The 14,890-nt window shown below is 41.6% G+C and overlaps 1 protein-coding gene across 1 annotated transcript in view; it reads left to right on the top strand.

Moving 5' to 3' along the window:
- Nucleotides 1–14,890, top strand: part of EXOC1 (exocyst complex component 1) — a 70,537-nt gene that overhangs the window by 36,152 nt on the left and 19,495 nt on the right. Inside the window, exons 8-12 of the mRNA XM_077281170.1 lie at nt 7,337–7,477; nt 7,584–7,689; nt 9,953–9,997; nt 11,550–11,713; nt 14,087–14,197. Of these exons, the coding sequence (XP_077137285.1) occupies nt 7,337–7,477; nt 7,584–7,689; nt 9,953–9,997; nt 11,550–11,713; nt 14,087–14,197 (567 nt within the window). The remainder of the gene's footprint in view (nt 1–7,336; nt 7,478–7,583; nt 7,690–9,952; nt 9,998–11,549; nt 11,714–14,086; nt 14,198–14,890) is intronic.

The following is a 14,890-nucleotide window of genomic DNA, read 5'->3' as shown; positions in this document are numbered from 1 at the left end:
TCGTCTATGTACCTCTACCACACCTTAACATGTTGGAAGTGGTGGGATACATAGACGAAGTCCTCCTCCAGGACCTCCATAACCAGATTCGCATAGGAGGGGGCCATATTGGCCCCCATCGCTGTGCCTCGTTTTTGTGTATAAAAAGTGTCACCAAAGAGAAAATAATTATTTTTCAAAATTATTTCCAGTAACCTAAGTACAAACACATTGCCCTCCACCGTATATCCTGCCTGATCCAATTTTTTCTTTATTGCATTCAAACCTCTTCCATGGTCAATAGAAGTGTAAAGAGAAACTATGTCAAATGACGCCATAATTACCTCTCCCTGCAATTCTACATCTTCTAATCTCTTTAGGAAGTCCGTGGTGTCCTTTATATACGATTTGCCTTGTTTCACAATGGGGTTGAAAAGTTTATCCAAAAACATGCCCATTTTGTTAAAGATAGAGCCCACCCCCGAGATTATTGAGCGCCCTGGTGGGTTATCCAGCGGTTTATGGATTTTCGGGATTATATATAGCGTTGGTGTTCTAGGTGTATCGACCCATAAATAATCAAACAGTTGTTGATCTATAATAAACATGCTTAATGCTTCTTTGAGACAAATTTCTATTTCTTTACTGATGGCAAACTTTGGATCTCCATCCATCTTGTAATATACGTCCGTATCCGCTAACTGCCTGCGTACCTCTGTCAAATACATACACCTGTCCATGACGACGACAGCACCCCCCTTGTCAGCGGGTTTTATGATGATGTCGCCGTCATGGACAAGCTCCTGCAAAGCCAAAAATTCCTCCTTCAAAATATTTGGGTGTCTAAATGTCCCTACGCTATTTTCTCTTAATATTTCAACCTCCTTTGTGATCACTTTCTCAAATGCATCTATGACTGCCGAATTCACAGGTGGGACAAAGCTACTTTTGTTTCTCAATTCAATAGTATCAGTACTAAATTCACTAGTTCTATTCTTGGTGACTATATCCTTTTTATGGAACCACTCTTTTAATCTTATTGTCCTAAAAAAACGTGCTAGATCCAATTGTAGGTCAAACCAGTCCGTGTGTGAACATGGACTAAATGACAGTCCCTTGCTAAGTACAGATACCTGCATATCAGTCAACTCCTTTCCGGAAATGTTCACTATGAGGTCTGTTCCCGCTTCCTGAGATTCAAATCTCTCTGTGTTTGTTGTTGTAACTTGTTCCTCTCTGCTTTCTTTTTGGTTCCTGCGATGGCGTTTGCCCCCTTTCCTTTTGCATCTTCCACTCCACCTACAATTTCTATGGGGAACAAATACATTATTACATATAGAGTCATTAGTGTTCAAATCATTCTTTCTCCCCAAATGACCTCTTTTCCTCCATTGTATTTTAGAGTTATCGAACTGCCAGGTATACACATGTCCAGTTTCATAATCCCCATTGTCTCTACTCCATTTTTTTCTTTTAGTTTCTTCCAGTTCACCCCGAAATTTGCACATATCTCTGTCAATTTTTTTCTTTAAATACAGTCCATTCCTCTATTTTCAGAACCTCTTGTATTTTTATTTCATATTCTCCTATGTTTTGCTGCAATTTCTTTATATCCCCTTGTAAAAATTCTATATTTAACAGCATCACATCCATAGCATATTTATTGGAGATCATGGCAAATCTCGTGCAAAATGTGGGATTATCCAAAAACAGGTTTGGTCTGACATTAGATCTTAATCCCCTTGGGATCTTATGTTCCTTATAGTATTGTCCCAATGTTGATAAGTGTAGCTGCAAGGTAATCAAACGTCTAGAGTCATTTTCAAATCTTTTTTTCATTTCAGTAACGGATGGTGTTATAAGGAAAGTAGCATCTCCCACGACGCCATTAAGTATGCGTTCCTCATCCTCCAATAACAAGTATAGTTGAAAACCCCAGGTTCCATTGAATTTGCATTCATGTTACCAAAAAATGGCTTAAAATAGTTGAATACACAAAAAATCAATATGATGTTCAGTGTGCAAAAATTTCCAGACATAAGCATAGTAGAGTACTGTTGAAACAGGTACTAAGTAGAAATGCCACCACAAATGTGGCGATTTTTAACGCTACTGCGCATGCGCACAGTGGAAAATGCCACACAGTGCGCTCTATTGGCTAGTATAGTATTACGCTGTGATGATGCGCTTGTGACATGCGCACTGAGCAGCGGTGAACGCCGACTGATATGTATGGCGTCCTGCATGGTTCCACGAGACATCAGGGGGTGAGTTGAATGTAATGAATCATAAGATATACATTACTAATATGATCGGTTAAGGTAGGGAGACTGAGAAGGAAAATATGTATCATTTTAAACGCACTGCAGCACAAGGCACTTTATTTGTAAGCACCAGGTGTAGACTCTAATATATGAAGTATAATGCACATGTTCTATGTAATAATAATTGAATGTAATTTATGAATGTAATTTATGATTGAAACTAAAGTGTTATTGGTTGAGACACATATGAAAAGACACTAGGAATGGTAACTCACTGCTTGATAAAGGTTCAGTTTGAGCTGAAACGTCGCCCGGCTATGTGGGTCGATTAAACCTTCCACATTTTTTTTTTCATTGAACTAATGGAGTGCTGCCTCTTTTTTTGATCTCTGTGAATTTGGTGCAATCACTGGACTGGTTGCCTGGGGCCCTGCACCCGAAGATAAGTAATTTAGAAATAAGTGATATATATATATTTTTTTTTTTTTCAAAAGAAAGAGGCAGCACTCCATTGTTCCAGTGAAAAAATGTGCAGGGTTTAAGTTACCCACATGTTCAGGCAACGTTTCAGCTCGCAATGAGCCTTTCTCAAGCAGTGAGTATGTCCATGTGCTTCTTGTTTATACATATCTACAACATCCTTAATTGTGTCTAATTATATATTATAAGGTGCCATTTGAGTTACATCTCCATAAAGTGCATACGTGCAAAAGATATTTTGACCATCCTTGTGCTACTTAAAACATATTAAAATATACTATACTCCCTATTTCCCCATATTATACAATACAATATGCATAAAGCTCTTTACTTTACCCTGCGGATGCATGTTAGGTGTGGAGGACGCCATCATACTATCTCGGCGTCTTGTTAGGCCTACTGCACATGTCTCAATACGTCACCCCTATGCGATGGATAGCCGGCCAATCAACTACATTGTGTGGTATTCCCTATTTGCGCATGCGCGCGTCATCTCTATGTCGCCATCTTTGTTGTGGCTTTTCATTCATACCTTCATACAGAACTTATTGTGCGTTATATTATTACCATATGGACTTCTTTTCGGCGTAGATTCCCACCCTGACGCACCGGACGGCACCTTATTCAGGCTGCCTCCGGGAGTCATGTGGTACTCGGGTACGGCAATTAACCTTTTCGGGTCAATATACCGCAGCCATGACCACAAGAGGCAGTAACACCTTAGTCCTGGTTATTTTTACACATATTAGTATGTCTATATAGACGGCACCACAATTCCTTCGTGCAGTTGTTTCATACAGTTATTTTTTTTAAAACGCTATCCATCTCCATACGGATTAGTAAATAAACACCAATACTTAATATTATTATGCATTAATTTATTTAAAGAAAATTTAAATAAATTTTACAAAGATTTCATAAAGTTCTATTCGTCCTCCACACTTTCATGCTCCGCCTCAATGCATCTAAAAAAATGGGGAAATATAAATATAAAAATTAGAGATATATTCCATTATAACTCTAATACATTACCAAAGGGTCTTCATATCATCTGATTAAAAAGTTGCGCGTATTCATTCTAGACGATAGCATGTATCTTGAAATCTACATTTAACCCTTTAGGTTTTAGGGTATTGAGCTCATAGATCCACATAAGTTCTTTTTTCTTTAAAATTTGCTCCCTATTCCCTCCTCTCCTCTGGATAGGCACTACATCTATGATCTTACACCTGAGCTCTTTTTCAGAATGGTTGTACTCTGTAAAATGTTTAGGCACTGGAAGGTCCATTCTCTTTTTCCTAATTGTATACCGGTGCTGGTTCATTCTAACTTTAAATTCACACGTTGTTTCCCCAATGTACCATAAATTGCAAGGGCACATTTGCCTAATCGCTTTCCTGCCACCGGGCTGTTCAGTGCCCGTCGTCCTGTCCTGTTCTTTCTGCCATTGTGTGCCGCAGCTCCAGCCTCTTCACTATAGGGCATGTCATACACGCAGTGACCACTGAGGCCTGGACACGGCCAGAAGTACTTGCCTATAGTGAAGAGGCCTTAGCTGCAGCACTCTATGGTGGCAAAAAGGGACCAGATTTTGTGCAAAGCCAACCAAAAACCATATAAAAAGGTATTATTTATTCAAGTTATCCACTTTAAACATTTTCTGTGAACATTTATTCCTATTTTAGTAGCTTTTAACAGCAAAGTGTGTCGTGGCACAACTCATTTAACTCAACCCACAAAAAACTAGCCCCCGCTTAATACCGTCATCTGTCAATGCATATATAGGGGGTTAGGATCTGGAAAAGCGACATGACTCCCTCCATCCACCAAAACAAATACAGCGTAATCTGCCTCCAAAATACAAATCACCCATTTCTGTGTCTAAACCACGGTTAAAGTCCACATGTTTGGCCTATGTGTAGCCGGGCCAACTTACATGATGATTTATGAGGCGTGTGTCTTTGGAAGCACAAGCTGGGCACTACAATGTCAGATTGCAATTTTTCACTCTACAGTATCCACTGTGTGTTGATGATTGGAAAACCCCTGTACAGACAAAATGGTCACTAGACTTGTAGATTAACTTCCAGAGGGGTGTAATTTACCAAGTGGGGCATCTGCAGGTGGTTTCAGACGTTCTGGCCCCTAGCGGCTCTGCAATGGCTTCCGCACACACTTCCAGGAAATCTGTGCTCCAAAAGTCAAATCGCGCTCCTTCCCTCCCTATGGCTGCTTTCACACTAGCGTCGGCCCGACGCACGTTGTGAAAATAATGCCCGACGTGGGCAGCGGAAGCAGTTTTACAACGCTTCCGCTGCCCCATTGTAATGTCCGGGGAGGAGGGGGCGGAGTTTCGACCGCGCATGTGCGGTCAAAAATGGCAGACACGACGCGCAAAAAAACATTACATGTAACTTTTTTTGTGCCGACGGTCCGCCAAAGCACGACCATGCGTCGCTAATGAAAGTCTATGGGTAAAAAACGCATCCTACAGGCAACTTTGCAGGATGCGTCTTTTCTCCTAAACGACGCATTGCGACGTACAGCAAACAACGCTAGTGTGAAAGTAGCCTATCCCTGCCATGTGTCCTCGTTACTCGAGATTTCTCGTGCACGCTCGGGTGAGTATTTTTTAGTGCTCGGAGATTTAGTTTTTCTTGCCGCAGCTGAATGATTTACATCTGATAGCCAGCATAAGTACATGTGGGGGTTCCCGAGCAAACAGGCAACCCCCACATGTACTTACGCTGGCTAACAGATGTAAATCATTCAGCTGCGGCAAGAAAAACTAAATCTCAGAGCACTAAAAAATACTCGGAGGACACCCGAGCGTGCTCGGGAAGTCTCGAGTAAAGAGGATATTTGCTCATCACTAACTATTACCATTCGTGGGGAAAAATCTGGAACTAAAACAACATTTCACTGGTAAAAAAATGTAATTTATTTATTTTTTTTAATCTTCATGGCCCAATGTTGTAAAATTGTGTGCATCACCTTTGGGTTTAAAATGTTCACTTCACTCCTAGATGAATTCCTTGAGGGGTCTAGTCTCCAAAATATGGTCACCTGAGAGGATTTTTGCTTTTTCACCACCTTCGGGGCTCTGCTAATATTACATGGCATACTACATGGCATCCACAATATATTAAAGAGACATACATATAGTCCATATCATTGGCTGCTATCATTATATACATCTCGTACCGCTGGATATTCACATTTCAGTGATTACGCTCTATTTATCTAGGCTCACGCACATTTGACAAGTATCCCTATCTTATGTTTTCTCTGATTTTCCTTGCTTAAAGTCAGTTTGTTCATATTTTATGTTTTTTAATATACTTAATAAAAAATAGATTTTATTTCATTTATGTAAAGGATCTTGTCACTCTATTGGGACTCAGGTGACTCAAAGGGTAAGTTCACACTAGGCATTTTCTCAGCGTTCTGCTGGAAAGAAGCTGCAGAAAAAAAACTGCGTTTTTGGTGCGTTTTTTTTACCACCCATTCAAGTCAATGGGTGAAAAATGCTGAAAAAATGCTGAAAGAATTGACATGCTCTGTGTCCAAAAAAAATATGCAAAGCACAAAATACTGATGATATAAAAAACAATGTGTGTGCAGAAGATTTCTGAAATCTCATCGGCTTTGCTGGTACTGTAAAAAACAGCTGAAAATTAGCATTAAGTGTGAACTTAGTTCTTTTCTGCTATATATTTCTAAAGAGTTGGTTTCCCGTCACTGATGGATCCATATTAGGCTTTCTCTAAAGTTTGAAAATTGTACATTTTTTTCAAAATTTTTGGCAAAGTTTAGACATTTTCATAAATATACTATATGCAAAACAAATCCACCTAAATTCAACACAAACATAAAGTATAGTAAGTCAAGAAAAAAAGAGTCTCAGTATCACTGGGATACATAGAAGCACCTTTCATGTCACCTGTGCAATATGGGTGCACCTCCTGTAAGATCTCCGCAAAATCATCATCTATCTACTGCCATTACTTGTGTATTAATCGCTGCTGCCGGCCATTGGTCTGGCAATCCACGCAGCCAATCCGTAGGATAGGTGTTGACATGCAGAGTAGTCCAGATCTCTGTAGATGGGTCGGAATACCCCTTTACAGCCCATATTAGGTTGTACCCTAAGGAGTTAATAACTCTTGTTCACAGCATGATAGGAACATGTGCATGTGATGGATATAGGCTGTATCTCGCTGCTCTACGGTGATGCATAATTAATGGTGAAAGCATCATTCTTATGACGGATATTTCATATTTAATCCCACCTTATGGATGTAAATGTAAGTCCACTTATTGTAGGAGGCAATGACTAATTGATGAGTGCGGAGGCCACGTTTGCTTTATGGAGGTTAAGTATGCCATGTATTAGTGTCAACGCTTTGTGATTTTTATCGTTTCCTATATAACATTGTCTTTGGGGATATTCCATAATTGTCTTCTAATGGCAAATGTTTGTTGGAGTGACGTTTTTCTGGTTCGCTAGTTTTGTGGTTTTTTTAACAATATTCCAAAAGTTTTGTATAAAAGTCTAAAAAAAATAAGTTAACACTTGTCTTTTTGATGTCGTTTTCTTTTGTTCTCTAAAGGGCCACGATCAGACTTCCACCCTTTCCGTAGAGATCACACTACCCAATCACCATCCTTTTCATCGTGACCTTCTGCGATATGCCAAGTTGATGGAGTGGCTGAAAACGACGGAGTACACAAGATACGAGGGACTTACCAAGGTCTGTAGGGTTTGCTGTCTTTGTCTCCAAAATATTTACTGCTTTATGCCAAGACCAAGGGTGCGTTACCAGACACTTGTCTCTGAACTTGTATTTTGCTTTTCAGAACTACATAGATTATATTGTCCGCTTGTATGACAGAGAGATCAGGGACTTTTTCGAAGTGGCTAAAAACAAGATGACAGGTGTCGCCAAGGAAGGAAAGAAATTTGGTAAGTTATTTGGGCAGATTACAGTAACTCTGAGAGGTTAGGGTTAGGACCTCATTTGTTAGAATGGCCCTATATCACCCTTACTGTTTTATATTGGCAATAATTAAAGGGTTTATCCATTACTTTTTTTTTTATTATTATTATTTTCACAGAGTGGTCATTGACCGCTCCTGCTGGCGATTCAGCTGCTCCGAGTCAACAGAGCAGCTCTTCTTCTTCTGGGCCACTCTGGTGAAGGGGCCTGGCTGCGAACATCATGCTGTTTGACAGCTGGCTGCAAAAGGGGTAGGCAGCAGGGAGCCATCTGCCAATCAGAATGACATCAGCAGTCACGCCCCGTCACTGGTGCAGAGAGGAAGAGAAGCCGCTGCCCTGTCGAAGTGACATCAGCGGAAGCTGCTGAATTGCTCGCAGGAGCGGTCTATGACTGCTCTATGTTGACAGAGATTGGCACCGGGCACAGCAGGCAAGTAGTTAGAAAAAAAGCTAAATAGAACAAACAAACACCTGGATAAACCATTTCACGGAAGCTCCATGTGCTAATTATGCAAATTGTCTCTTCAGAGAGGAAGAGAGCTAGAACTCTAATGCCACCTATTGGAAGGTAGCAATCCTACAAGTCAATGTTGACCCTTTAACGAGCCTTGTCACATGACTTAGGATAAAAGCCAATCCAAGCTATTAGCCTATTATCCTAAGTCATGTGACAAGGCTCGTTAAAGGGTCAACATTGACTTGTAGGATTGCTACTTCCTATAGGTGACACTAGAGTTCTAGCTCTCTTCCTCTCTGAAGAGACAATTTGCATAATTAGCATATTACACACAGGAGCATTGCGGCTCTAAGTCTCCTCATCTTGGCATGCTTAGCATGTTGATCTCCGCAAGGAGAAACGATACTTCTTGGATAATGGAAGCTCCAGAAACATCAGAATGGATTTGGTGGTTCCATTTTCTCCATGGATGATGGCTAGACACCTACTGCTGCTGCTTCAAGGCCTGGAACTAGGAGTTGAGGCCCCTTGTTCTTGGTAACGATGAACTTGCTGAGGTTTTACTGCCACCTATTATACTTTATAGCCGGTCTGATTAACAGGTAAAACCGGCAACCTAAAATACAACGGGACAAGCTCTATTTAAGACAATTGAGGTACGTGAAAACAGGACTGATCCACTGTGGACTTTTCTTCGAGACCTCTGCAGTGGCAAAAACATCTGCAGTATAAAAGGACTGGCCAGTTTCTAATGCAGATTTTCTCAGCAGAGTGTTGATTAGATTTCTTAAAAATCTCATCCTGCTTTGCTGGTGAGCTAATCCAAAACTTGCTGCCACCAGTCCCACGTTGAGGTTCCCTAACTCCGCAGGCATCGCGAAGGTTTCTTGTGTTGTACTTGCTTGGTAACGCTGGATGCCGGCAGCTTGTGTGCAGTTCTTCCTCATACTTACCCTATCATGTTAGGACATGATAGATTATTTTATGCCTGCTATACAATGCCTTGCTTGCTGATGTGCGGAGCTCGGAGGTATGGTGCAAGCGTGCAGCTTAACATGTAGAGGTTTATAAGGTGGCTGTGCATTACATGGTTTCGAGTTTTCTTCACACAACACGTTTTTCTCCTTTTTAATACAGATTGTGTTGGTTCCACAAGAATAATCAGTAAACACGGTAAAAGAGAGAGTCCATAAGTTAATGTGCACTAAGCATAATGGATACACCCTATGTCCACCTGCAGTCAGAATCCCTTGTCTTACAGTCATAATGTTGTCCTGTTTCTTACCCAACTACATACTCACCACATTTTATCTAGAAAGGAAAGTACTCGGTTATTATAGTCTGATGCCTTTTATATGTGTCTGAAATGAATAAATGTAAGGCAGCGACTCACAAAAGATGGGGGAGGGGGGTCCACTGGATCAATAAATTTGCATTGGTTCTTTAAACAGGCATTTATAGATACATCCAGCCACATCTTTGTCTTCTGACATCCTTTCCATGCCTGAGATCTAGTTCCCATCATCACATCCCATATGAATGACTGGGTGCCTCTAATATAACGTGTGCCGTCGTGTGTCTAACAACAGTTTTCCGTTGACTTGTCCATGTAACTGTTTACAGCCTAAGATAACCGTATCTGCTTAATCTAGTCTTCTGCACGTCTCTTTCCAACTAGAGCCTAACTCGCCTCTTGTGCATGGTCTCCGCTAAATGCCTGTTTTTCTAATGCATCTTTGTCTTTGGTGCTTGCAACTTAATCCAAACCAGCTACGCTGCCTCGAAAAGAGACTGCCGTGAAACAGGAGACAGAAAGTGAGTATACTATGGCTGCCTTTTATTGGCGATTGCGTGATGAAATCCTTTTACCAAAGGGCTTGATAAATGGCAGCACCTTTAGATGTATCATACTAATTCTAAGACTGGCGAGTTGCATGGGGTTCATTAAAGCCCTCAGGGCTTTGTATTCATACAGTCCATAATGTCCACGAGTAGTTCTCTATCTTTACCACTCTTCAGACTCTTCTTCTGCCAGATGGTGGTGAGTACATCGGAGAAACACCTTTTCTCATTCTCATCATCGCTGCCTTTTCATTTGAATCCCAAATATACAAAGGGATTATCCCATAAACAACATTTATCAGCTTCTCACACATGGTAAATGTATGATCACTGGTGGTCCGGCCCACGCTTCTGAGAACAGGAGGTCCAAATGGTGCAGTACTGAGCATGTGAGACCTGTAGCCTGTTGAAGGAGCAGTGGTCACACATGCTTACTACCACTGTTTTTACATGTGGGGCTTGGGACCCTGTTTCTTGGGATTGTTGGCTGTCTCAATGGTTACACCTCCACTGATCATGCATTTATCCATTGATTATCTTATACTATAGGTGAGGGGGAAAGTGTTGTTTATTGGACAATTCCTTTAAATGGACATCAGAAAAAGTCAATGGAAATGTGCAACATAATTGGTATAGAAGACCACCAACTGGAAAAGGTTTGGAAATGTTTGCTCCTATACTGACATTTTGTCATAATTGACAAATCTAGTTTAAGAGTAACCGTCATTTTCTTTTCATAAATCAATAGTAATAGCAACTTTGTCATATCTTATTGGAGAAATCTGCTTCTTTTTCTGCCGGGACTGATCATTCATTCTCAAAATTCTCATTTCAAGGATAGAACCTGTATTCTGTATTCAGATATTTATATTACTGAGATAGGAGGTGATAGTTGGTGCTTCTACTAGTCTATGTAGATGGGAGGAGCTAGAGGAGAGCTCCTCCCCTTTACATCTACATAGAATGTTCTAATCACTAACTGCCATCTCCTATTTCAATAATAGGAATCTTTGTGTTCACTGCAACACACTTTACCGGTAATGTAAGAATTTTACGACTGAATGATGAGTTCAAGCATTGCTCTGATAAGATATAGTACAGAGTTTCTTATTTTCATGTGTACTATTTATTTATGAAATTAAAATTTAAAATATGGTTAATATTTAAGATTTATTCTGTGAAGTCAAGTAATAACTCGTCTCATTAGCTAGGTATTGATCAGGCATGACGGATCCTGTGTCTTGATCACGTTGAATTTAAGAGTTTTATGACTTTAAATTAAAGATTTTTAACACTTAAGTAACAGACTTTGGAGAGTTAAACTTCTTTTAAGTGAAACCAAGCATTGTGGCTAAATGCAAGCGGCAAATCCAAGTCCACCCGCCGCGGGCGAGGTTCACACAGTTACTTGCAACGTTTTATGGCCAAAAGCTTTGTGTTATGGTACGGCCACAGCTCTTCAGCCACCCTGACTGGTGTCACCATTCTCCTCCTATAATATCTCTTCCCGCTTTCTGGGTTTCAGGTCTTCATGGCAGCTCTGGGAAACTGACGGGATCCACATCCAGTCTGAATAAATTAACGGTCCAGAGTTCAGGAAGCCGCAGGTCTCAGTCCTCGTCATTGCTGGATATGGGCAACATGTCCGCCTCAGACTTGGATGTAGCTGACCGAACCAAATTTGATAAGGTATCAGCTGTGATCTTAGATGTACCGGTGGCCTTTTATTTTATCTCTGAGTATATTCTGACTTGGCCATAGACATTTTTGCAACTCCTCTCTCGCCTTTTGAGCACCGCCTTATTTTTTTTACAAGCACAATATCGAAGCAGTAGGGTAACTGAGCAACGGGTGTGGATGTAGGACCTGTTGTGCGCTTTTCTTACCATCTCTTACTTCTTACCCCTTTGTATTTTTTGGTGGATCTTTTTCCTACTGATTTCAATGGAAGAACTTGTATAAAAGATGTCTGTTTAATCCTCACAAAATTGTGTTAAGTGATCCCTGTGATTTGTATGCGAGGGAATCCTACCAATACGAGTGGTGTAAGAATCCACCGTACATGGCACATACTGCTGCGCTATTCTGCATGGCCACTGGACAAAACCCCTACATTCTTTATGACGCAAAATATAGGGCCAAGTTAGCCTACTTCTGATGTGTGCGGGTCTGTGGATCTTTCCTGGTACATAACTCCCTGCCTTTTCACCCAACATCTAATTCCTTCCAGCTACTTCTCATCGATGTAACCCCACATCTTGTTGTTACTCTGTCTATGAACCTTGCACACAGGCGGACACCGTGCGGTGATCAGCACTGACTCCGCACCTCACTGTCCATACATAGGATGTAGCTGGTGTAAATGGCTCCTGGATTTGCTCATTACCTTCCCCTCCAGGTTGTTCGTTCTTCACTATAATGCAATAATTGGGTATATCACTGATGCCCATCAGTGTTTTGGCTTTGTGAAGGCCATCCTATTACCCATTATTCTTTCTGATTTTAGTTATCTGGTTAGTTGTGTTAGTGAAGGACCATCTGCGGAGAACTGCTGAATGCACATCTTCTATATATTTGCTGTAGTGTTCTCAGTATTTTACAAAATCAGTGATTGTTGAGTGTCTAAACCCTGAGACTCTCCTGATCCTCAGAATGAAGAGGCTGTGATGCTTGATGGAGTTACACGGCCTCTTTTCACTTGGTCGTGGGTGACCGTGCTTGCTTTGTAGCCCCATCAAACGGTCTGAACGGAGGCTGAACTACACTAATTGGAACAGCTGTATATAGAGATGGGACATTACTGTCGCAGTTATGGTAAACCTGCTGGCTGTGCAGGGAGGACGACCATTTGGGACAGGTTCAGACTGTGCCAACAGGATGACCACTTGGGATAGTTACAGGCTTGCAGGTCTCTGATTACGGATCAGGTACTGCTGATTTGGCCACCGGGTACAAATACCGTGGATGCTGTTTCAGGATAATGACACCGCTTAAGCGGACACGGTTGACAAGAACAACCTTTTCTGGACTAACAGGACACTGTATAAGGGAATAGTTTTAACAGACTAGGGACGGGGGACCAGTTGCACACACCAACACCACCTAACCGTAACTAAAGTGGTTGCTCAGGCACCTCCCAATTGGGAAGTGTGCCTTTTATACAAGATGCTTCACAGCTATTGGCTGGGCGACACCTTGCAGGTGAACAGATTATGCTTAATGCCCCTCAGCAACAAGCTGAGGGCATATAGAGCAGGGGAGCGCTCGTGTGTTTACTGGGCACGCCGCCAGGAGCAGCGGTGCACACACAGACTGAGAGCAGGAAGTACGATGCAGGAGCACGAAGCAGGAGCATGCCGGGGATCCCACCGAGGGCGGGGACGATGAGTAATCCGGTGTCCCTGCATGGAGGGAGAAGGGGACACCGTGCAATGTGGTATTGCATCTCTGTCCTGTTGAAATAAATGGTACTGAGCTCTGGAACAACAGTGACGAGGACGCCCCAGAACCCTGTGGATGGATGTCGCTCCCATAAGTCGGACCCTCACGAATCGCTAATGAATCAATGGAAAACATAATTTACAATTTTTGTTGGATTTGAGCATACATGGTATATGTGTATCATTAAAGGGGTTGTCTCATTAAAGACCATCAATTTCAGAATACAGCCCCCTGATAGTCTAGGGTTCTGCACAGAGCAACCATGACAAACAGCTGATTTTGCCTGGAGGAACTGCATCCCACCAGGTACTACATGAATCATTGGCCGTGCATGTCCACTTGGCTCAAGAATGGGAGCAATCGTGTAGAGTGGCTCATTATCCTGGCTCATGAGGGGGTCCTCCGCATAGGATGCCCCTTCTATGACATCCATGTGCCCTGCTGGTCTAGTCTTCACTACACAACGCTATTAATACTGTATCAAATAGCACTGAAAACACTTTTTTTACACAACTTGGTGCCCTTTGTGACTTGTACAATTGCTTTACGGGGTGTTAGATGTTTTAATGTGGTTAGTGAGATATAGACGCTGATTTTTGTTATTTTATTTTTTCTGTTCAGATCTTCGAACAGGTCTTAAGTGAACTGGAGCCGCTGTGTCTAGCTGAGCAAGACTTCATCAGTAAATTCTTTAATCTATCGCAACATCAGAGCATGGCTCGGACACCCATGGTATAGAGCTAATGATTTATTAATGTCACTGTATACTGTGTAATTTGTTTACATTTTCATTATTGGGAAATGGACCTACTAAGATCTCTTAAAGGAGTTGTAAGTTCAGTCTTTATCCCCTAATTTTTAGCCTTTGACAATTTTTTTTTTTTTTAGGAAATAAATAGGTTCTCCTACGAGTTGGTGCTAATTGATTTGCAGGACTCGGACCATCGGCCACGTCAGTGATCTGTGGATGCTCATTGGAAGCCCTGAGAATCTTCTCCTTCCTTCTGACATCTGTGGCTCTTCTTTTGCCCTCACACTGTGGGTCATATTGCAAAGGGTCACATCACATCACGCAGGCTAATCAAAAATGGAACCGCAGATGTGGGAGGAAGGAGGCTTTTCTCAGGACTCCTGCCTGACCTCTATAGATTACCGACCTGGGAGATAGACTGGGTCCTGCGAATCCATCCACATCAACTCTCATTATCCCATTATATCCTATAAACCATTGACTCTAGAAAACAGTGTAATAAGTCCACCATAAATCTGACCAGATGTAACAATCAGATGCTCTATAGAAGCCGCTCCCTGCTCATAGTTGGTATCCCCAGAGAAGAGAATCTCAAGAGATCTTGTGTTCCCTGGGTTCCTATAAGGGTTCATTCACACATTACAAGAAAGTCAGTCCTAGTTTCATCATTATTT

The sequence above is a fragment of the Ranitomeya variabilis genome, chromosome 1 (genome assembly GCF_051348905.1).
Source record: "Ranitomeya variabilis isolate aRanVar5 chromosome 1, aRanVar5.hap1, whole genome shotgun sequence".
In the NCBI taxonomy this organism is placed as follows: Eukaryota; Metazoa; Chordata; class Amphibia; order Anura; family Dendrobatidae; genus Ranitomeya; species Ranitomeya variabilis.
Note: the sequence above shows the minus strand (reverse complement) of the source record. Positions and strands in the feature narration are given on the sequence as shown.